Below are 23,475 nucleotides of genomic sequence, written 5' to 3'. Positions count from 1 at the left end.
TAAATAATACTAAACCAACGAACTAATGTTAACGTGTGTGTAATGACCTGTGTGTGGAAGTACTGTGCGTTTTCATACAGCAGAAAGGATGTGAATGTAATGGCCAAATCAAATTTTACATTTCTGAATGTATCACCATGGGCAACTTTCTAATAATGCGCACATGCCTCAGATATGCAATATGCCACTGCCCCCTAACAATATTGCTTTAAACGCAATTTGTGGACCATTTGTAAACCTTTCAGATTCAAGTATTGTGAACAAGATGATTAGAGCACACCACACAGAAGCACCATTAGGCGAGTGCATTTATGAGAAAAATACACCTAACCCCAAAAAAATTCTAACAAAAGGTTTCTCAGTGGTTTACAGTACTATCAGATGTACTTAACAACATACTAAAAATCTGCCAAAATCTGACTTCAGGAAAGGCCTCATTTTCAAGATGGCCGCCGCCGGGCCCTTAAATTGACTCTGGCCTTAAAATTGCATTGAAATGACCAGGAATAGTGGTGTTTGATGCATGTTTCAACCTTGTAATGTTGTCATTAGACTATGTTCTTGATATATATATATGGTTATTAGTGCAGTTTGCTGTTAAAAAATAAATTTCCAACTGTATGGTATTGTAATATTACACAAATTTGGCCTAGCGGTTAGGCTAAATACCGCTAACCTCTTCTTTGTGTGCATTTTAGGTTTTTTTCCCCAATTATGATTATGTTTTACATTAATATACATGTTTTGCATGTGCATGTTTTAAAATGTATTTATTTATTTTATTTTGTCAGTGATGATCAATGGTAAAAAGCAAGGAATCCATACGAAGGATTCAAAATTTCACTTTTCACTGCTTCCTGTATGGATAGACAAGAGATGAATGTGGACATAAAATAACATTGAAATGACCAGGAATAGAGGTGTTTGATATGTTTTTGTTTCACCATGTAATGTTGTAGGAATATTTCCCTGATATTATGAATGGTTATAAATGCATTTTGATTTTGTTTTGATTGATGGCAGCCTACTGTGATATTAGCCAAATCTGCTCTAGCATACTGTATGTAAGCTAAGTACTGCTATCCCCTTTGTTTGTGATTATTTTCACTTTACTTTAAATATATGTATGTATTTACATTTTATTTATTTATTATATATATTTATTTATACTGTATGTAGGCCCGATGACCTTATAAAGACCTTGAAATGACCAGGAAAAGTGGTGGTTCATGTTTGTTTTGACCAAGTAAATTAAAATAATATTTTGGGAATTAACTTAGAATTATCCACATCATACTGATCCCAATAATATTAAACTCTGGACTCTTCAGTCGTGCTGAAGAATTTGAATTTAGAACAAAATGTGTTATTTTTTTAATTCAAATATAATAAACATTAAACAGGAAATTCATCCATGACTTCCATCGTGACTCTGGCCAAGCTGAAGTGTGAGCCATATTCTTAATGGTGTGTGTCAAGCAAAGTGCATTGAGTTTCCAAAATTTGGGCAGCGCTGAAATAGCACAGATATGAGCAGTTTGACCAGATTGACTTGATCTTGAAATATTGTGCAGCATCATAGTAACAGGCTAAATCATAGTAGCTGGCTAAACATGATGCCCGAGAATTCCCCATCCTGCTGAAATGAATGTGACCTGTGGCCATCATTATGAAGTACCTTGAATTGCTAGTTATGTCATTCTCCCAGTGAAAGGCACTCAAGCTATGATGCTACCAATGCATGTATAACTCTTTGGCAAGAATCTGCTTCATCTTCCAGTTAAGTCTGTAGGACTTAGATACAAGCAAGAGAAGGCCCGGCTGGTTTTAGAGTTGATGGAGCCAGAGATCACAAAGTAAAAGGAGCTGCGGTAGCTATCCAAACGGCGCAAGTGGAGTGGCCTTGCAAGATGTCCAACCAATAAATTACCCTTTGGATGCAGTACTCCCACCTGGTCCATGCCCCTTGCTTGCCCTGGGATACAGGCAGGGCAGGAGTCACAGCTTGCACAATCATGCTCAGCCTTCTGCTTTTCACCCTGCTAATAAATGACTAGACGTCAACCTACAGTACCACTCCAATCTTGTTAAGTTCACAGACGATCAAGAGGGACAAGGCACACTACAGGAAAGAGGCAGCACCATTTGAGCAGCACAAAGATGAGATGTGGGTTTGGCCTGATTATCATTGACTTTCAAATGTCTTCAAGACTTGGCCTGACCAAGAGCATAACAATCAACATTTCCCAAACGGCATGGTCGACCCACCCCCTTGGTTTGCTAATGGTTGCATGCTTCCCAACAAGGAGGAGTGCCGTTTTTTTCCGGAGCTCAGAAATTATATTTGTATTGCACTTGGCCTGACTAGAAGCAACACTGAAGGTGTTGCGTCATCAGCAAGGCATGGCCTGGCTCGGTTTGGACATCAATGATGACCTATTCTGGACCAACACTGCATGTCAAGAAGTGTCTCAACTTCCTGAACAATCGAGGCAAGTGCTTTGCCATCATGACCACATTTCTAAGACCACATTTGTGTACCTGTATCATGCCCCTTTAGGAGACAAGGAGAATGAATGGAGTTAAAAGGGAATTCTCGCCCATTTAGGAAACTGTACTTGATTCCACTTTTTTGCATTGGTGGCACAGTGTATGGTTTAGCTTGGCTACTATTGTGATGGAGTGACCATCACTAGGGTTGTGGGTGTGTTCTGACTGTCACACCAACGAGCCTGGCTCTTTGGTGTAGCGGTCAGGGCCCCAGTTTACTACCCCAGAGGGTCCAGTTTCGATTCTCGGCTGGGCAACTCTACTCCCCTTCGTCACAACCATATTGAATGGGTTTGGATACACCACCCACAAAGTGATCACAATAGTGATGCAAGCCACTCAACAAGCTTCTCTTCTAGCACCACCAGAGTCTCAAACAGACTGTAAGGATGCTGAGTTCTTCTCTGCACCCAACAGGCTGCCGGAAAAATCTGCATCTTTCCAAAGAACAATTGCTCTCAGACCCCCCAGAAAAGACTTTTCCTACATACAACTGTACTATGTATACCTGTGGTGCTAAACAAATACATAATAAACTGTAAACAAAATTAGGCTCTTCTCTCCATTCCACTCATGGACTCTGATGAAGATGGTCTAACCATCGAAACGTTAGTCATGTTGTGCACTTGAATAAAAAACACAAAGAAATACATCTGTGCTGCTCCGGTGTTGTCCTTCAAGTGAAGATTTCCTGCCTCTCTCCCTTCGATGCACCAGATGATAAAGCAGAAGCGCGAGGAACTACCCTTTTGTTTGAACATAATAAACTGTCTTGTGCTCACAATCTCTTATTTTTTACTGGTACTAATACCTGATCTGACTACTGTACGCATATGTGTAATTTGATTCATTTATTTATAGTTACTGTAATGTTTTGGTATTTTGTGTGTTGTGGCTGTGTACTTAGGATAGGTTAAGATAAGTTAAGATGTATTTTTGGTTGTGCCTGTGCACATAGATGTTATAATGTCATGCACTTTTAATGTTTGTCATGTCTTGTCTACACGGGTGGCAGTGAAAAGTGAAATTTTGAATCCTATGTATGGATTCCTTGCTTTTTACCATTGATCATTACTGTCAAAATAAAATAAACAAATACATTTTAAAACATGCACACGCAAAACATGTATATTAATGTAAAACATAATCATAATTGGAAAAAAAACTAAAATGCACACAAAGAAGAGGTTAGCACTATTATGCCTAACCGCTAGGCCAAATTTGTCTAATATTACAGTACCATACAGTTGTAAATTGATTTTTTAACAGCAAACTGCACTAATAACCATATATATATCAAGGACATAGTCTAATTACAACATTACAAGGTTGAAACATGCATCAAACACCACTATTCCTGGTCATTTCAATGCAATTTTAAAGCCCGAGTCAATTTCAGGGCCCGGCGGCGGCCATCTTGAAAATGAGGCCTTTCCTGAAGTCAGATTTTGGCAGATTTTTAGTATGTTGTTAAGTACATCTGATAGTACTGTAAACCACTGAGAAACCTTTTGTTAGAATTTTTTTGGGGTTAAGTCATAAATGCACTCGCCTACATGCTGAAGTAAAAAAACATTAAACAATAAACAAAAATACCCAACAAAAGTGGAGATAACCATCAACACTGGAGAATTACAGAGACCACAACATGAAAATTCTGTGAAATTTCCACCCGAGAAAGAACGTACAGTTGAAAGGGGCAGTCTGAGTTGAATCTGTAGCTTCTCCAGTATAAATGTGTAGCCTATCTCCTTCCCTTTTAATGTCTCTCTTTCTTAGTCCACAAGTGCACAGCCGCTCAGTGGGAGCAGACAACTACAGCATCCAGCTCCTCAGAGACAGATTTGAAGAAAGGATCAAATAAATACGTCCTGACGGATGTGTGCATCGCTCTCTCACATCAAATGATGCCCCCACACTGTTGCTTGGCTACATTGTGTGGTGCACAGCACACAAGGCTGTGTGATCCTATACAATGGGTGTCCAGATGTATCCATGATGGAGGGTGGGGGTAGAAAAGTTAGTCAGACACAAACAAATGCTGAAAAGTGATTTTTCTTTTCTTTTCAACATTTGCCAGTGTACAGTAGGCAACTTCAGTGACATTGTTTGTAATGTGCGACATCTGTAGCAAACGCAACAGAGAGGCAATATCGGTGGCTACCTAGGCAACATGACAAGCGAGAATAAAGCCACAGCTCGAGGCTGTGCAGGCTGTGTGTGCACAAACTGAATTTCTTTCCATCACCTCTGCATTATGAACAGCCTTGTGTGCAGTGAACATTATTATTTGTGGTTATTCTTAGAGCTCCATTTTCGGTTCGACGAAAGAAGGAAAAAAAAGGACTTTTATCTGGCATGCCAAGCATGTGACTACAAATGGATTTAGGCAATAATGAGTCAACATCGCGCTGAATGTACTGTAACAAGTTATTAAAATTGTATTGCTTACAGATTCTCAAGATAGCTCAATTCAGCTGTCTGTCTCTACCTTGTTCATCCCGAATACCATCGATTGAGGAGTGATTCTGCAGGTTGCCATGGCAGAAGCAGTTGAAGTGCAGGTAATGTTGTAATTGCATGCTTCTGGCCCTATCCAACCAGATCGTATTATTAGACACTACCCCTTGTGCTGTAGGGGATGCGGAGGAGATGGGTGTTCATTCAGAGCAGGTCTACAGGTCCGGGTCTGTGATTACTACCGTCATGAGGCCAGTCAAGATGCAAAGGGCCACAGCATCTCCCAAGCTGCCAGCTGGCACTCTCTGCCCTTAGTTTGAGATCAATTAAAAAGACAATACACATGTACCAAACTAACATTGTTATGACCGACTTGCAGTATTTGACTGACTATACTGATGAAACTGTGAACGAATAGTCGCATTCTGGAATGTAAAAGAGTTCTAAATGTATACCGATGTTTGAGCCAGTCCCCTTTGATTGCACTTTTAATGACTTCAGTTAATTAAAAGTTTGGCTTGAATTAATACGCACCAGTATATAATTCATAATAAAAGACATGAAGCTGCTTTACATAAGCTACATCGCAAACCTGAAGACAGTTATCACAGGCCCAAGCGTCCCACTGACGTCTCCTCTATCATGTAAATGTAGAGTCCCACCTATAAGCACCTATTCAATATTTGCATACATCATCCTATCTGCTCCTACAGCCTTTCATCAAAAATGCCATTTATAATGCACAAGGGCCTTTTTGAATGTGAAATTTCATCTCATGTCTGCAATTGGCATCATTTGACCACTCCACTGTCTGTTTCTTTATATTCCCCTGTAACTTTCCTGTTTCATACACACAGCTGACCCATATGAGGAAACCAATATCGTGTCTGTGGAGGAATGCAGATTATTCCATTATTGAACAATACATAATGTCAAAATTGAAATGAACTCGGCTGATGAAAGAGAATAGCCAAACTCATTGAACGCCGTGTGTAGTTCATAAGAGGGTAATAGGAGCGGTGCCTTTTATCTTGCAATGCACGTGCCTATTACCAGCCTGGTGATTCCAGTGCAACTGGGGGAAAAAGAAGCGCACCGCATTCAGCTACTTTAACTTTAACTTCAAACGAGCACAACTCTCTGGTGTCGCTATGACAATCTCAAGGCCAATGTTTCAGTGGGTGAATTCTAGGTGGGCAGAGGCATTTATAAATTTTGCTCAGTTAGGGCTGTGCAATAGTATATTGAATTTATGTTGTGATATTAATATTGCTGTCAATATACTAATATTCTCTATACTGCCAAATGGTAGGTTACGCTAAGTGCAATACATTCCCCTCCACTTGAGCCATTGCGAGCACAGAGCAGACTTGCTACCCAACACTCATGCAGAACACCACTGTGTGTTTCTCTATGGCCCGCCTCCACTCACGCCGCTGAAAGGAGGGAAGATTGTGAATTGTTTATCACAATTATTTGTCTTTAAAAGAAATATGGTCTAAAAATAGAGATATCAATATTTACTGAAATAATCACAATATTGATTTTTCTCATAATCCAGCAGCCCTATACTCAGTGCCCACCTTGCAGTAGCTGTATTGCTATGAAAAAAAATGCACTTGATTTCTGCCACTATCACAGCAGTTTCAAAAACGACATCTTCAGTGTCAATCCATGCAAGTGTAATGCTGTTGTGCTTTATGGGCGGGATGGGGAAGTCTAGAGCTGGTGAGTCAGCCGGAAGTGAAGTGGGGGAGAACAGAACCAGGGCCGCTGACAGCTTTTACTGGGCCCAGGACAAAGTCATCTGAAAGCCCCCCCCCCCCCACCCAATACACACAATGTAATGAGAACCCAATTCTGGGCCCGGATCAACAGACCCCTTTGTCCCCCTCTGTCGGCTTCCCTGCACAGAACACTTGCGCCGCTTTCTGCCTGTCCCTTCTCCTCTGGGAGTGGACACAACAAACTGAAATGCCAATGGTGACCTTCAGTGTGTTTGCACATGCTGAAAATCAGCCATGCTTTTTTTTTAGCTGCCCTGTCTTTCCCACCTCTCTCCCTCCCGAGGCTGGACTGGCCATCTGGCATACCGGGCATTTCCCGGTGGGCCCTGCACCCTCGAGGGCCCCTATTTTCAGAAATGTAAATGTGCATATTTTTTTCCACATTTCTGAAAATAGGGTCCCACGAGGGTTCGGGGCGCAGCGGTGAGTCAGTTCTGCACCCCTAATTATTAGGGGGGGGGGGGGCCTTTAAGCCAAAAGTGCCCGGGCCCTATTTCTCCCCCAGTCCAGCCCTGCTCCCTCCCCTGGGGAATGAGAGCACACACACCGACAGGAAATGGAAAATGAACCTGGCAATCATATCTCATCTGACAAGAGTGATGTGGAGCTTATACTGTTCCACATATCCACCGTTCAATTCAGCCTTGGAAAAACTAAATACATTATTTGTGTACACACTCGAATAAACCTCTAAGCTTTCATTTCTGCACGGCTTGTTTTATATTACGATGGTTTCAATTTTAATTTAAAAAATTCTGTGCATCAAAGTAAAAAGTCAGCATGGCCTACCTTAGACACCCTGTTGGCCACCTCTCGCCCGACTGTGAGGCCCTGGACGAAGGTGCGGGCGGCAATGAACGCCCTGTTGACCTGGGACTTGAGTTTCTTGGGCACGTCTCCAAAGGGTTTGAGCTGGTCCATGTACTTGTTGATACATTCCAGATAGTCCTCTGTGATCAGGTACTGGGAGTTGAGCAGCTTGAACATGCGTTCCAGCAGCCGCGTCCAAAAGTCATTAAGCATTTCCTCCAAGTTGACGTTGCCACCCTTGTAGTAGCGCTTCAGCTCCGCAAACAAGTTCTGAAAAACCTCCACATTCTGCATGTAGGGCTTGCCATATGTCCGTTCAAACATCTCGTTCAAAGACCTCTCTGTGTTGTTCAGAAGCTCCAAGAAAAACTCTGCGGGCAAAGAGGTAGAACATGAGTTATGAGTTATTGCAATGCTTCCAACTGTTATTGAAACATCATAGAACGTACAGTAGACATATCCAGTACTCACAGAAAGATCTACGTCATGTGTATAAGATCATTTCATGCAGTATGTTTTCAAACTGATTAAAACAAACATCTGGTGTTCTGATTATGTTTTGATTTGAAAATTACACATTAAATGTGAAGGCGCTCATATTACCTTGTATTACAATGGAACATTATATTTGACATACATGGAAAACACAGAAACAGGTACCTTCTATGGAGTAAAATATTTTGGTTCTGTATTGCTGTCTTTGATGGAGTGGCACACAAATTAAATGCTTGATGCTTATTAAATTATCGTCATCACTGTGGCTATGTATAAACATATATATATATATATATATATATATATATATATATATATATAAAGTTTATATGTTTCATCATGTGTTGATACAGCTGGACTTAATGTAAAGTAATTCCCACTGTAGGTTAAGTGCGATTTCACTCTGGAACTGGTAAGAAGTATACAGATGCGTTCCAAATTATGTATTTGTCTCCTATTCAGGTCAACCACATAAAATCAAATCAACCATTTTAAAATGCTAAAACATGAAAAGAATTATTAGGGCAGAAGCAAGCGATGCCTACAAAAAAAATCCCTTGTTCACAACCCTGTCTGGGCTCAATTCTTCAAAGGAGTATGACTTTAAACTGCTCAAGATAGCAATCACCTGGCGCAACCATCAAAAGCTAATGAAAGGATCTCTCCCGATGGTGAGGCAGAGAAGGACAGAAAATAGGTATCATTAGGAACAGCTAACGCAGCAGCAGCAGCAGCAGACATATGCCTGAATTTGATTTCCAACTGCCAAACACCCCCGGTATCTTATGGTAACCTTCAAAAGCGTCTGTGAGAATAAACAGAGGGGGTGCGGGGGACTGGCAGCGCCAGTGAGGTCCTACTGTGTGTGAATATGGCGGAGTGAGTGAGTGTGAAGCAGGACCCCGCAGGCTGCAGTTAATTACAGACACGTCTCTGGAGATCTGACCAGCAGTAAGTCACGCTGCTGAACATTTAATACAAGGCAGCTTCCGCGATATTGTGATCCGCCATCAAAGCGTTTGGGGGGGGGGGGTGCGCACTAAAGATAATAAAAACTCTGGTGCCGAAATCGCAAGATACTTTCAAGATTTTCCTAGTGAGAGTGATTACCTCGACACCCTCAATTTTCCAATAGCCAACGACACACTGCATTTATTTATGATTAATATCACTCCAGCAAAGCCAGTGGTTAATTAAGGTGACTGATTTTTGGAATTCAAACATTTTACAGGATTAATGCAGCAATGTAACTTTCACGGCACCACCTTCCCCTAGAGAGCACCACTGTTTAATGCCATCAATTATTCTTAATACAGTATATATTGCCTCGCAATAACTGCTGTAAAATATGCATGTTGTATTCCATAAGACATCTACATCAGAAACGCTATTCCTTCCTCCTCCACCTGATGGGAAAGCATGTTTTAAAATAATGTGTTAATACCACCAGCCTTCCACCTGCAGGCTGCACGGACATAACAAAATTAATTATTTAGAGACCTCTGAATATAGGATTTCGCCACGTGTAGCTCTGAAAAATGTCTTCTTCACTTTATATCCTGTGCTCTGAGGAACTCATACAAACTCCTCAGCAAAATTACCTGCCCACTGCAGTTAAAAGTGCACTGTGTAGGATGGAGGACCAGAGTAGGTATTGCAACTATGCTGCTCATTGAAATTGTGCCGCTTATTGCCAAATCTGAACTTTCCATGAATATTTACTAAAAAATAAACCAATATTTACCAGAATGACCAAAGTAAAGTACATTTACAGCTAAAAATGTATATTTCTGGAAATTCAATAGATTTTGAAGATCCCCCTTTTCATTTATGAAAAATGCCATTTATGAAAAATTACCCAGTCATAATGAATAGGCCTACTTAAGAATTTGATGGTGGTGGTAAGTATTCGTGGAAAAAGGTAACATTTGTGAATGGGCAGCATGAATTCTGGAAATAAACTACTAAAAATCTCATACAGTGCACCTTTAAATGAGATACCACCATCTCTGTGATAGATGGCAGCTTGGTAGTAACCCAGCATGATGACATGTTTCACGTTTTGGTTACTTCACAAGCACTGATTTGCTCTTAAAAAATACTTTATTTGAAAAGAAAGTAACTGCAGCAACTGGAGGCCACCAGCCACACCAGTGCTTCGAGAAAGCCGCTGCAGTTGGTGGCAACATATAACGCCATGTTGTGTCGTGTCCCCTGTCTGTCGGTTTTATTTACATTTTTCGGCTTTGTTTAATACAATTTTTGATTTTGCATCCAGCTCCAGTGTGTGACTCCTTTCTTCCTTTTTATCATACTGCTCTTGGAATTACGCACCGAGCGATACGCACAGGATAAGACATCGGCGCGGACGCCACCCCACCATTACTATGTGTCGTGGGCACTCCAATTGCTTACACCGCTGCTTCAAGAAAGCCGTTGCCGTTGGTGGCAACACGTGAAGCCGTGTCGTGTCGTGTCGTGGGCACTTCAATTGCCTGGCACCATTGAGTCACCACTCACTACTCTCTTCACAGCCAGCGAGCGCACTGTTTACTTAGGCACCCAGCCTACAGTGCAGTGGGGATCACCTCCGCGGCGCGCTAAGCTAAGCCTCTTGCCGGCGCTGCTGTCCATATTGTTCGCTGCCACCGAGCGCCCGGGCCCCATCCTGTAGGATTAAGGCCGGCCTGCAGAGGTGTGTGTGTGTGTGTGTGTGTGTGTGTGTGTGTGTGTGTGTGTGTGTGTGTGTGTGTGTGTGTGTGTGTGTGTGTGTGTGTGTGTGTGTGTGTGTGTGTGTGTGTGTGTGTGTGTGTGTGTGTGTGTGTGTGTGTGTGTGTGTGTGTGTGTGTGTCTGCTACCCCCGAGTAGAGTAGCACATTTCACTTCAGGATTTAGGGCATGCTGCTTTTTTCTCTTTTTTTTGGTATGCATGACTTCCTTTTCTATCTTTAATGCCTCTGCACGAAACCCTCACTTTTCCTGTCAGGGGTGCAGGGTGGCAGTGGGTGAGGGGGGGCGGCGGGTGAAGGGGGGGGGCAGGAGGGATCCTGGAGCTCTTGTCAATCAGGGAGTTATTTTATCATGAGGCTTGCACCCCCTCCGTCTGTCTTGCTGAAGGGGAAGGGAACACTGTGTCGTGTTTGTGGTGTGCCTGATAGCACTAGTAGCAGCAGGGTGAGGCATGCATGCCACAATCTCTAATAATCTACAAGAGTTTACAACTGAGCAAGGAAGGAACAACCTCTTGTGGACAGAAGTGTGTGTGTGTGTGTGTGTGTGTGTGTGTGTGTGTGTGTGTGTGTGTGTGTGTGTGTGTGTGTGTGTGTGTGTGTGTGTGTGTGTGTGTGTGTGTGTGTGTGTGTGTGTGTGTGTGTGTGCATCAGACAATATTTCATAGTGCCAAATGTGAAGCAGAGCAGGCAGCCAACCAAGCATATGACATTTCAGAGTCACTTTTCCCAGACAGACAGACAGACAGGACAGCACATGCACGTGGCTTTTCATCTGTCAGATATGCTTGACACATATCAGGCAGTCATCTCGGGCGGGCAGCGTGTCAAGCGCGCAGCCAGCTCATCATCCAGGCCACTGCTCTCAATAGTAACACCAAAAGCGCAGGCAGGCAGGTGGGGGTCGACGACAAAGGGGTATGTTGTCCCGGGCCCAGGGAGATAAAGGGCCCAGAATTGGGTCTCCATTACATTGTGTGTATTGGGTAGGGGGCCCTTTCAGATGACTTTGTCCTGGGCCCTGCAAAAGCTGTCAGCGGCCCTGAGCAGGGCAACACCGCCAGCCACACAACACGAGCAAACCACACGCACCAGCCGGGCCTCCAGCCCCCGGAGCTGTACAGCTCTCGCTAAGGCAACAGTGTGTGCAGTATACAGTACAGTATGCACACACACACACACACACACACACACACACACACACACACACACACACACACACACACACACACACACACACACACACACACACACAGAAAAATCAAAGGCACCCCTGGCTCCAGATGAAGAAGTAGCTTCCTGGCCCCAAAATAAAGGTAGCCTGGTTGTCAAAATAAAAGGTAGCCTGGGTGTCATTGCGCTGGCCTTTGCACATTGGAGTCAGGTATGCGTGGGCCTCCCTGTCAGAAACGGTAAGGATCACAAGCTCAAGCTACTCACCAAAAAAAAGAAAAAAAAGAGAGAAAGAAAATGCAGTTGACTACTGTGTGGGAGAGACCAGCTGAATACATTCTGGGCAGCACGGGAAATCAATACACCGCCGGGTGATGAAACAATTAATACTCTGGCAGACTTGTGTTTTTTTTGTGCAAAAGAATGCTGCTGGATGCCCAGATATTGACCAGATATGATTTCAGTCTGCTTCTGCCCCTATCAAATGAGGAGCAGAAGAACACTCGAATCACGATAACACAGAAATTTACAACACTGGCCTCTCGAAGAGAACAGTTGAACAAATAAAGCCAAGTCTAGTAGAGCACAAGCCGCATAAACATACACTATTAATGATGATAATCCAACGCTAAACATCTCCGACGACAACAAATGACACAAGTGTATTACTTATGGAGAAATATGCAGTTACCAACCCGCCATGTCGGGTCCTTCTGAACACTGCATCACTCAAGGATGTAAATTACCATGGAGCGACTGAGGAGACCAAAGACTGATGGTTACGAGGCTCAAGCCGAGTCCTTGCATTTAAAAAAGCCAAGGCCAGCAACACAACCACACACACAGACTCCTGGCTAATACACCCTGCATTGCACTGAAGGTGCTTATTTCAAAGTTCAGCATGCCGGACTGTTACATGTTTGAATTGGGGCAAAGGGTGGAGCAGCAGTGGCGGCGGCGGTTTGTCCAGAACCAACCGTGTAATATTGCTTTGGAGCGCCATTACAGGAATCATCTGCTAGCGGCTCAGCATGGAGGTCCAGAATGGAATGGCACAACATGTGTCAGAGCCTCAACACAGCATCCACCCTGACACCCAGTAAATTATGCAGAGTGGCAGCCTCGCCTCCTCCTCTCCTCTCCTCCTCTCCTCCTCCTCTCCTCTCCTCTCCTCTCCTCGCCTCCTCTTCTCCTCTCCTCTCCCCTCCTGTCCTGTCTTCTCCTCTCCTCTCCTCTCCCCTCCTGTCCTGTCTTCTCCTCTCTTCTCCTCTCCTCTCCTTTCTCGCCCCTGTGCTGCTCCACTTTGCCTCCAGCCATTTGCCTAAGTGCTGGACAAGACTCAGTCATGACCAGACCGGCCTGACACCCCGTTCACCTCCACACCAGACCACACCACCCCACACCACCCCACAACTACTACCTGACAACTGTGGAAAATCGGCAATATTCCTACTTCTTGCACAGTGCACAAAATCTGAAGCGTGGCATTTGGTGCACATATTACATCTGAGATGTATTTCACATTTTGGCATCTTGTTGCTGGAAGGCATTCATTCCTTACTGGATCTTATACACAAACAGATAAAAAGAAGAACTTTTCAGAGAGAAAAAAAATCCACACCACATGGCCCTAAGAGTTAAATCTAAACGGTTCAATCTTAATGCACATGCAGTACATTCCGGAAAAAAAAGAAAAAAAAAAAACAGATTCAAAAACTAAAAGTTGAACTTTAAAAACTAAAGGTCCATGTCCTTAGGCTCCAGCATCTGCACAGTGTCCTTATAGCTGCCAGTGTTGACTTTGGCTGGATGAAGGCTGCAGTCAGGTTTTATTTTCAGGAGCCTTCAGCCAAAGTTAAGTAATTAAGGGTTTTTAACTACACAGTGCCACAGGCGACCTAAAATAAACACGGACTACTTTATTCCAGCCAGGTAAATCACCACGTATCTATAGAAAACCCACTATAAGTGCTAAAGACTCTTCTTCCCACCCTATTTCTAACTATGAGTTAGAAGTACAGTATAGAAATAAATATATTCAGCATCCAACAGCGTAACGGATTCTGCATTTCCCACCCTATTTGCAACTATGAGTTAGAAGTACAGCATAGAAATAAATACATTTAGCAGCTAACAGCGTAACAGAATCTACATTTCAGAACAGGCTATATAACTGGGTAACAACCACCCATGCTTTAGTAAGAATTTATAAGATTACTGCACTTTATGGTCTACATCTCTTACTAGAAGGATCAGGAAGCGCACTCAACACCTTGTCTTCTTATACTTTACACTGGGTGCTTAACTTCGTCAATGAATGAACTCAAATCTCAAAAGAAAGTGAATAAAGAAGCACTCATCAGATTTCTTTTTTCATTTTTAATCGCCTGATGTGAGGCGATTAAAAATGAAAAAAGAAATCTGATGAGTGCTTCTTTATTCACTTTCTTTTGACATTTGACTACATCTCTTACTACTCATTGCATAGCAAACAAACTAGTTGTATTTGCTACTAGAAGCCAGGGTGCACGGCTTCTTCCCACTAACACGGCATGGCAGTGCAGTGCCAGGATCCCATGCCGATCCTTTACTGGAGTAGTGCTTCAGTTCAAGGCTTTTGTGGCGCCTTACTTTAGGGCAGTTTTAATATTGATTTGTGTATGTGTACGGTTGAAACTTCAAAGGCAACTTTTATGATGTGCTAACAAACCCTTAATAAAATAACATGTACATCTGGTGAGACTTAGTGTGTTTGTGCATTCGGTGGTGCGGTTGTTTGATGTTTCTAATAATAACAGTGTATTCTGAGAAGCAATGAGGTTGCTGTCAACATTGTTAGTATATTGTATACATTCATATATGTATGTATACTTCACTTAAGGAAAATATTCAATAAATAGAGAGGAAAAAAAGTTTGAAGCCTGAAGCCATACCACCCATAGTCTACATCTCAGCAAGGTTGCAGCCTTCAAAGACATACGCACACCCCTGAACTCTAAAGCCCTTCCTCCTACCTTGTCCTTCCCACAGAAAATCAGCCCTGCTCTTTCAGTCTGGTGTGGGAACAGTACCAAATAAAGCACCTTGACTTAAAGAAGTAACCTCAAGCCACTCAATTCCGAGTTGTAAGACTGACTAGTCATCAACACTTACTGGATTTACGCTGCTTTTAGCAAGAGGAAGGAGTGAGCAACACGGCATAGCCTGCCATTTGTGGGTTGTCAATCACACTCATAAAATTCCATACACTGACTCATAATTGTGACATGCGTTACATTAGAAGAGAACTATGTGTGTATGTAAGCAATGTATTTCAAAGCTGTGATAAATGTGAAGGGTTATCATTTACACCGCATGACTTGATTGCAAATAGTCCTAATTCACATTGCATCTGATCTTACCGTCAAACCTATAGACGCATAATCATGCATTACGTTACATTAGAAGAGAACTACGTGTGTATGTAATGTATTTCAAAGCTGTGTGACAAATGTGAAGGGTGATCATTCACACTGCATGACTTGAATGCAAGAAGTCCTAATTCACTTTGCATCTGATCTAACCGTCAAACCTACACTGACTCATAATCACGACATGCGTTACATTAGAAAATAATTATGTGTGTATGTAATGTATTTCTAAGCTTTGACATTGTGAAGGGTGATCATTTACACTGCATGACTTGTCCTAATTCATATTGCATCTTACCATCAAACCTTTTATGTCTGGACACAAACATGGCTCTCAGGTCTTCGCTGGTTTCGTCCAGCATATTCTCAAAGTCAGCTTTACTCTGCTGGTTGAAGTCGTCCTCCATGTCTGCCGAGCAGCAGGTCTTCTCCTGGGAGGCGCATATGCGCAGATGCTCACCTGAAAATGACAAAATGGATGACCCCCATTTATTCTCGTACTACTCAATGACAACAAGCAGAACATTTGTCTAAAAGAACACATCTGGCAGCTGTTCAAAAGCCGCTGCTCTGGGCTGTGCCTTACAGCAGCAGTAGACCTCCAGGGAGAACGAGTCTCTGCTCATCATTTCAAACCAAGAGAGCAAATGATCGAGCATACATTTTGTCTTCTGAGATGCACACAAGAAATAAAGAACTCTTTTCCAAAACGCTACACATCCATTGTCAAAAATATATTTTTTTAAATGATGTGTTGTCATTATCTTTCTCTGTTGATATAATTGAAAACAGTGTTTTAATGTGTGAATGTATGTCAATATCATATAACATTTTGTCTGAGGTGCTCACAGGAAATATTCCATTACACTTGCAGCCGACATAAAAACAAAATAAAAAAAACTATTATTCTGACATTTAAAAAAAAAAAAAATCGAAGGAAAATATCAGCTCTGTACAGCTCAATGTTTTCCAACAAAGACTGACGGTTGCAAAACAGTTCTCTGAATCTGAATCACTTATTCAACTCCAGAAACTAAATTAGCTGAGAACACACTTGAAAAAAAAATGCAATCAATCTAAATCAGAGAAGCTTTCAGAGCAATCAATATCCCCATTCCCTGTGTTCTATAAGAGAAAGCCAGGCAAAATCTGAAACTCCTTCAGGCAGCTTCCTGTTGGGGTCTCCTGCTTACTCGTGCTCTGACTCTCTATCAAACATTAGCTTCCACATGTGTGCATGTCTTCTATTCTCCTTTTAATGACTTAATGGCATCCTCTGCTGTACAGACAGCGTCCTTCTTTGTCCTGCTTTAATTCTAAATGCATCTAACAATCAGCAATCTGGTTTCAAAAGCTTATAAATAGTTCATGTTATTGTCAAAATCACAATCACCTGTACACATAGATTTTTTCAATAGGTAGGCTAAAGAATAGGCATTTGGGTATGTGATACTAGGTTGTAGTTATCACCTCAAGGTAGACCATCACTATTCTAGGTCCATCTATTACTGATGCTGTGCTGCGATGGAGTCGGGCAAATAAGTGATTAGCAATTTACATACAGTACATCTTCAATCAATATTTTTTTTGGGGGGGCAGGCTTTTTATCGCCTTTATTTCACAGGATAGTGAAGGTAGTGACAGGAAGTGAGTGGGCAGAGAGATATCAGGGAATGGTCGGCAAAGGACCGCATAGCAAACTAGTGCCCTACCATATGCGCCACGGTAGGGCCATACATCTTCAATCTAATACATTACCAGTGTGATGCACAAGAGTCCAAGCTATCCGTCTCTCAGAGGATTCTTTATATGTCTAAATAATATCTGCTATTGAGAAATGCTTTTCCGATGATATGAGTAGAGTATATCACGTTCCAGCATTGCCTACAAATATAGCACACGTAATATCAATTCAACATTAAAAAAAATGCTCATGTCAGCAAGACGTGTCCATATTTTGTTTACGAGACACAAGTGGCTTTCAGAATTGAGACGCCCATAGTGCCACAGCTCAGTGCCCCTGAGCTCCAGGAGATGGCCGAAAAAGAAAAAGAAAAAAGAAAAAAAAAGAAAAAAGAGAAGGTTCCATCTGGTCAAAAAGTAATGGTGGCTGACCTGAGTTCAGCGGCCAACATATTCATCTCTGTCAGGGTGCCATCTCCACCTGTGGCGAGGGTGGCCCCTACCCGTAGGTGCCGAGTGGGCGTGCGGGCAGGATGTGGCCGGCCTAGTCCAGCCGAGCGTCTCTGCTTCCCTACGGGTCAGAGGGGGTGTGACTGCAGTGGCCAGAGTGGAGAGTCACATAGAGCTCCCCCCCCGCCCCGTCCGCACACCCACCCACAGTCCGGCGACAGGCAACCTCAGCGGTCTCGATAGTGCACAGCATCACATAAAATTAGTCTGTCATAGATCAACATCCCTGCCTGTGCTTCCAGGGGACTTTTGCTCTGCCAAAACATGCTGTCCTTTCTGCCCAAGGTTAAAGTGAAAATGGCAGACACGGGGACATGGAGAACTGAGACAGATCTTTTGGGTGTAACAAGAAAAAACTAAACTGCAGGACAGACCTCTTTACCTTATCTTTTTTTATGTGCATACACAGACAGGTTTGTGTGAGTTAACAGTTGTGAGATTGTGACATTTGTAGATACCCAAGTACCGCAACGTTTGCAGACAGCCGTAACATCCTATCGCCATAGCCGCTACTCCATAGCACAGAAATGTAAATAGCCTACTGTGCATTCACAGACAAGTCAATCCCTATTGACTGTACAAAATAAATGTTAAATAAAACAAATGTGATGATGAAACGCTCTATAAACAAAAACAGAGTCAGGGGTTGGAGGTGGGTGCACACACGGCACGACATGCATATCTTGGCGCTTCCTTGGCACACAAACAGTCTGTAGTGTGATCCAAAGGCCTGCCCTGAATAGAGCTCTATGCAAATAAGGCTTGGTGTGTTCGCTCTTGGCTGGCGTGCCGTGTGCTACTGTGTGGAGTGTGTGTGATTGTCACCTGCAGCTGTCTCTGATCCTGAGCAAACCCCTGGCAGCTCAGCCACCGCTGAAGGGGACATTATTCCTCCTCGCTAATATCCCCATACAAGACGACAGCAGAGATTCTATTAGTATATAGAGATATGCCAACATAATAGGTTTCTATGGGCACCTAACGTGACCAGGTTCCGGTCTGCCTAAAGGGGCGTGTCATAATGCTCCTACAATGAATAGAACAGTCCTTAGGTCTGCCTAGGTCTGCCTAAGGGGGGGCATAATAGAACCAGGAAACAATGGGCCAATGGAACCTCTCTCTCTCTACTCTCTCTGACGACAGAGCAGAGCCTCTGGTGAGTCATTCGGTACTAAGCAGAGTGTAACGGTGAAATAAAGAGATGTGTTCTGGCCACATGCAACCTCTCTCTCCCTCCCTCGGTCTCTCTCTGCTTCCCCTCTGTTAGAAAAGCCATCAGAAATCCCGCACATTCTCCATTCCACCAACAAACTTTAATACAACGTTTCGGTCATCCGGCCTTCTTCTTCTTTACCTAAAAGACCGAAACGTTGTATTAAAGTTTGTTGGTGGAATGGACAGTGTGCAGGATTTCTTTACACTTGAATGACAACCCCACTGGGATAATATTGAAGAGTTCAGATGCAAAACTCCCTAACTCCATTTCTGAAGACCTGCACTTATATATTTTTAAGGAACCCCGTTGTTGGTTTGCTTTACATTCATGTACTTGATAATACATATAAATAGTTATATTACATAAATAAAAATTAAAAATATGCAATTTTGATAGCTTTGTATTAAATAAAAATGAATTAAAGGGACACTGTGCAGGAAATGGTCAAAAAAGGTACTGCAACTATGCTGCTTCTTGAAATTGGGCTGCCTATTGCCAAATTTGATCATTAAATGAAAGTTTACTGAGTATTAAACAAATATTTTCTAGTATGGTCCAAGTGCAGTCATTTTTGCAGCTAAAAATTGCTATTTTTTGGAAATTCAAAATGGCGGACCATGGAGAAGATCCCCCTTTTCATGTATGAAAAGTGCAATTTTTCCAGTCAAAATGAAAACTTAGAATTTGATGCTGGTGGTAAGTATTCATGAAAAAGGTAACATTAATGAATGGGCAGCATGAATTCTGGAAATAAACAACTACAAATATCACACAGTGTCCCTTTAAGAGTATTTTCTGAAAAGTCACTTAGGGTGTTTTGCATCTGAACTCAACGCACCTGCCCAACTACAGAGGTGTGCAAAAGCGTCTTCTTAAACAGAAAAGCCATCAGGACACACAGCAGTGCCAGTAAGACTCCCGCATTCAACTCCGAGCTCTGTGTGTGTGTGTGTGTGTGTGGCAAACAGTTCAAGTGCCGAACGTGCCGTGACACAGTTAATGCGTGTATAATGAGCGAGACAGAGATAGAATGATGCGAGTGTGGGCAGTATAATCAAATGCTTCTTCGGAGATTGATGGCTTGGTGTGTAGGCACACACAGATACATTTCTCACTCACTGCGATGCTGGAGAAACTTCTTTTCCCCCCTAAAAACCATCAGGTAATCAGAGACTTGGTGCAGGCGGCGCTGAGTGTTTTATCAACAGCCACACATCGAAAAGCCAACATCTCAGGCTGAAATTACATCCCGCACGTCGCACTAGTCTGCAATCAAGCGGGCTGTCAGTCATCGTCTCCGGATGACAACACCTCCCTTGCATTACCACAGCTGATGAATCCCTGCCCTGGATCTAATGAAAGACAGCATTTGTATTCATCACACTCGAGACCCTGTGCCTCAACTATACTCTAGTCTAGGCCTACGTACGGGATGTGCACAGAACCTTGATGCCACCCACCCACCTTCTCTGCAGTATCAGAGAAAGTGAACCACCAAACCAGAGGTGCGTTTCTTGAAAGAGTAAATGTTAGCCTGTTAGCAACTTCTGTAGTTGCCAGTGGGAAATTGCATTGCAAACAACAAAGTAGCTAATGTAGTTAGCGACTATGGTTTCGAGAAATGCACCCCAGACCAGAAACTGAGGATGCTTCTTGGAAAGGAAATGACAAGCCCCGCCGTTTCACAAACGGTAGGGCACTGCACTTTAACGCCGGGGACCCGGGTTCGATTCCCGACCCAAGGTCATTTCCTGATCCTCCCCTGTCTCTCTTTCCCACACTTCACTGTCCTATCTAAATAAAGTTGAAAAAAGGGAAAAAAGTAAAGGGAATGAATTGTGTTTCAAGCTTTAAGAAACAGTAATGTTTAAAGTAGAAATAGAAGTAAGCTTACTCTAACTTTTACTATATACACCTCTGCTACAAAGGAATCCAGTTCCTTACAGCCACACTCTGGATGAATCAGACTCTTCACAAATATGCAAAGTTTTACAATGTTATGCAATGTACAATGTTAAGACGCACACTTGCAACGTACAGTGCATTCAACTCAAGGATACAGTAACAATATTCAAGTCAGTGATTCAACTTTGAGAAACTGTGAGTCACTCTTCTCACTCTTGGGTGAAGACACAAACAGAGCAGCTGCTTACAACTGTGTGCACAGTATATAAATATCTGAAAAACTCCACACAAAATGCCCATCTGGCTCCAGATTAAGCACACCTTCCAGAAACCTAATTAAGATGGCAAACAAGGCCATACTTAATACTCGAAAATATAAGAACACAGTAACATAACAAACATGATGCACATTTCTCTGTGCCTTTTAAGAGATGATGTTCTCGAGCATTTCATAAGCCTGAGAGTCTACACTGCAGCCAAAGCATTACACAAACATAGCCTGTGATATTATTTACTTTGAGAAAAGAAACGTGGAACACAAAACTTAATGATTAGCTGATGTCTGTTAAATGTACAGTTAGTTATTCTGCAACTTTAAACCGGCACCATTTTTGACAAACTAAGCAAAAATGTCCTAATGGCTCTCTCTTGCCGGTACGGACAAGAAAAAAATCTTTTTGAACAAAGACCAGCCTCAAAGTCAAGGAGACAGAGAGCAGGGGTGTGGGGTTGGGGTGTGGTGTGCTGGGGGCAACAGGACGGCTGCAATACATTTGGCATCAGTGGTCTACTTTTTTGAGGTGGGTATACTGTATATTTGACCATTTTTGTGATGGGTATACTGAGCTATTCTAAACACTGTATCCGTCAATTTTAGGTGGGTATACTGAAATCCTTCACGTTTTCAGGTGGGTATACTGCGGGTGCGTACACCCACGTTCTACATAGACTACACCACTGTTTGGCATGTCTGCCTGTGTGGTTAACAGAGGTGGTCGGTCGCACTAATCAGCCAGTCTGTCCGTGTGAGGATTTGGGGGCCTATTAACACAGACCGGTAGAGAAAATTATTCAATTTCTAAATCTGGGATTGACACCACTGCATGTAATTATCTGCTGAGAACAAAAGGCAAAAACAACTAAAAAATGCAGGTATGACCCAGCCGTGGCGTCTGCTGCGCGGCTGAACCGGGTTCGATTCCGACCCGGATCCTTTGCCGACCCTTCCCCATCTCTCTCTCCCCACTGCTTCCTGTCACTGTCTTCACTGTCCTATCAAATAAAGGCAAAAAGCCCCAAAAATATTATTTTTTCTAAATGAAGGTATGAGAACACTGCAAAGAATGATGTGAAGGGAAGGCTTAGCACCTACATTCTCATCTGCAATCTATTTTTAATGTGAATAGTGAAGCTCAGATGCTCTGCTGTTACACAGGTGGACAACATTTATTTTATCCGGCAACTAGTAAGTCTGTCTGGTTTCTGTTCCATTTATTAATGTTTGTGACTGATTGTGAACTCCCGATAGTTAGATGGTACACAGGTGCATGACAGACACCGTGTGGTAGCAATTGCACTTGATAAACACTTACAGGCCCTTACGGTATTGCATTTTTCCACGCTACCCCATAGCTGGTCCGTACCGTCTCATTTAACATTATGTCATTTTGTAGATTAATTTATATACTTGTAATTATTTATTCAGTCATTATAAAATACTGTAATAGACAGTAACATAGGCTACATAGCTATTTGACTTAGGTTACTTTGGCTACCTCACGGTCTATGTAATGCCAAGGGCAATTTGCGACAAACATTGTTATTTATATATTACACCGTATTCACATTTTTTGGTGACATTGAGGCTAGCTCCATTATTCTGTTGTTTACTGTTGTCTGTGCGATTTCATTAATGTAAGGTATGGAGTGTTAGCATGTTTAGAGGTGCACAGGCACAGCATGGAGGTGAGTTTGTGTTAATTGTGTGAATTTAGACATGTTGATGCCAGGGTTGCCAGATGATTTCCAGCCCCAAAAATGCTCAAAACCCACCTAGAAGCACTAAATCCCACCCAATTCTATTGATGTCTATGGCCAAAAATTGGGTGGTTTTATCTGCTAAATGCCATCCAAAGCAGCCCAATTGGGTGGGAAACCGTCCAATCTGGCAGCACTGGTCGATTCAGTCCAGTTGAATCCCTAACAGCCCCGTTTAAAAAGCAAAGAACATTTAGAGTGCTAAGAATTGTCACAGTGTACAAAATAATAGTTATGGCAATTCAACAACAGTGTTTTAGTGAGGGTTAATATTAAAGGGAATATTTTAAGCCGTGGTAGAGGAGCCGTTTGGCAATCAAAATGTTCCAGGTTCGAGCCTCGCTCTGTCTGACCCGCATCGATGTGTCCTTGAGCAAGATAGCCTACTTAACCCCAAGTTGCTCCTGGTGGTACCCTGCGTGGCAGCCACTGCCATCGGAGTGTGAATGTGAGTGTGAATGGGTGAATGTGAGGCATAGAATGTAAAGTGCTTTGAGTGTTTGAAGGCGTGAAAAGGCACTATATAAATGCAGTCCATTTACCATTTACCATTTATAAGCATAATAGAATGCATATCTGTTGGAAATGAAAAATAGAGACAGAAGGCCCTCTTTTTAGGCCTTGTGAGAGCACCTTATCAACACTGTGACCGATGGCCTACTTTATAAGCAGTTTACTGTTTGAAGGACAGGGCAAGGCACACCGTTACT

General features: G+C 42.6%; 1 protein-coding gene across 1 annotated transcript in view; it reads right to left on the bottom strand.

The window, feature by feature from the left end:
• Nucleotides 1–23,475, bottom strand: part of LOC134460781 (glypican-6-like) — an 86,213-nt gene that overhangs the window by 52,624 nt on the left and 10,114 nt on the right. The window contains exons 2-3 of the mRNA XM_063213323.1: nucleotides 15,713–15,874; nucleotides 7,587–7,978 (exon numbers count right to left, since the gene is read on the bottom strand). Of these exons, the coding sequence (XP_063069393.1) occupies nucleotides 7,587–7,978; nucleotides 15,713–15,874 (554 nt within the window). The remainder of the gene's footprint in view (nucleotides 1–7,586; nucleotides 7,979–15,712; nucleotides 15,875–23,475) is intronic.

Source organism: Engraulis encrasicolus, chromosome 13, assembly GCF_034702125.1.
Source record: "Engraulis encrasicolus isolate BLACKSEA-1 chromosome 13, IST_EnEncr_1.0, whole genome shotgun sequence".
NCBI lineage: Eukaryota > Metazoa > Chordata > Actinopteri > Clupeiformes > Engraulidae > Engraulis > Engraulis encrasicolus.
Note: the sequence above shows the minus strand (reverse complement) of the source record. Positions and strands in the feature narration are given on the sequence as shown.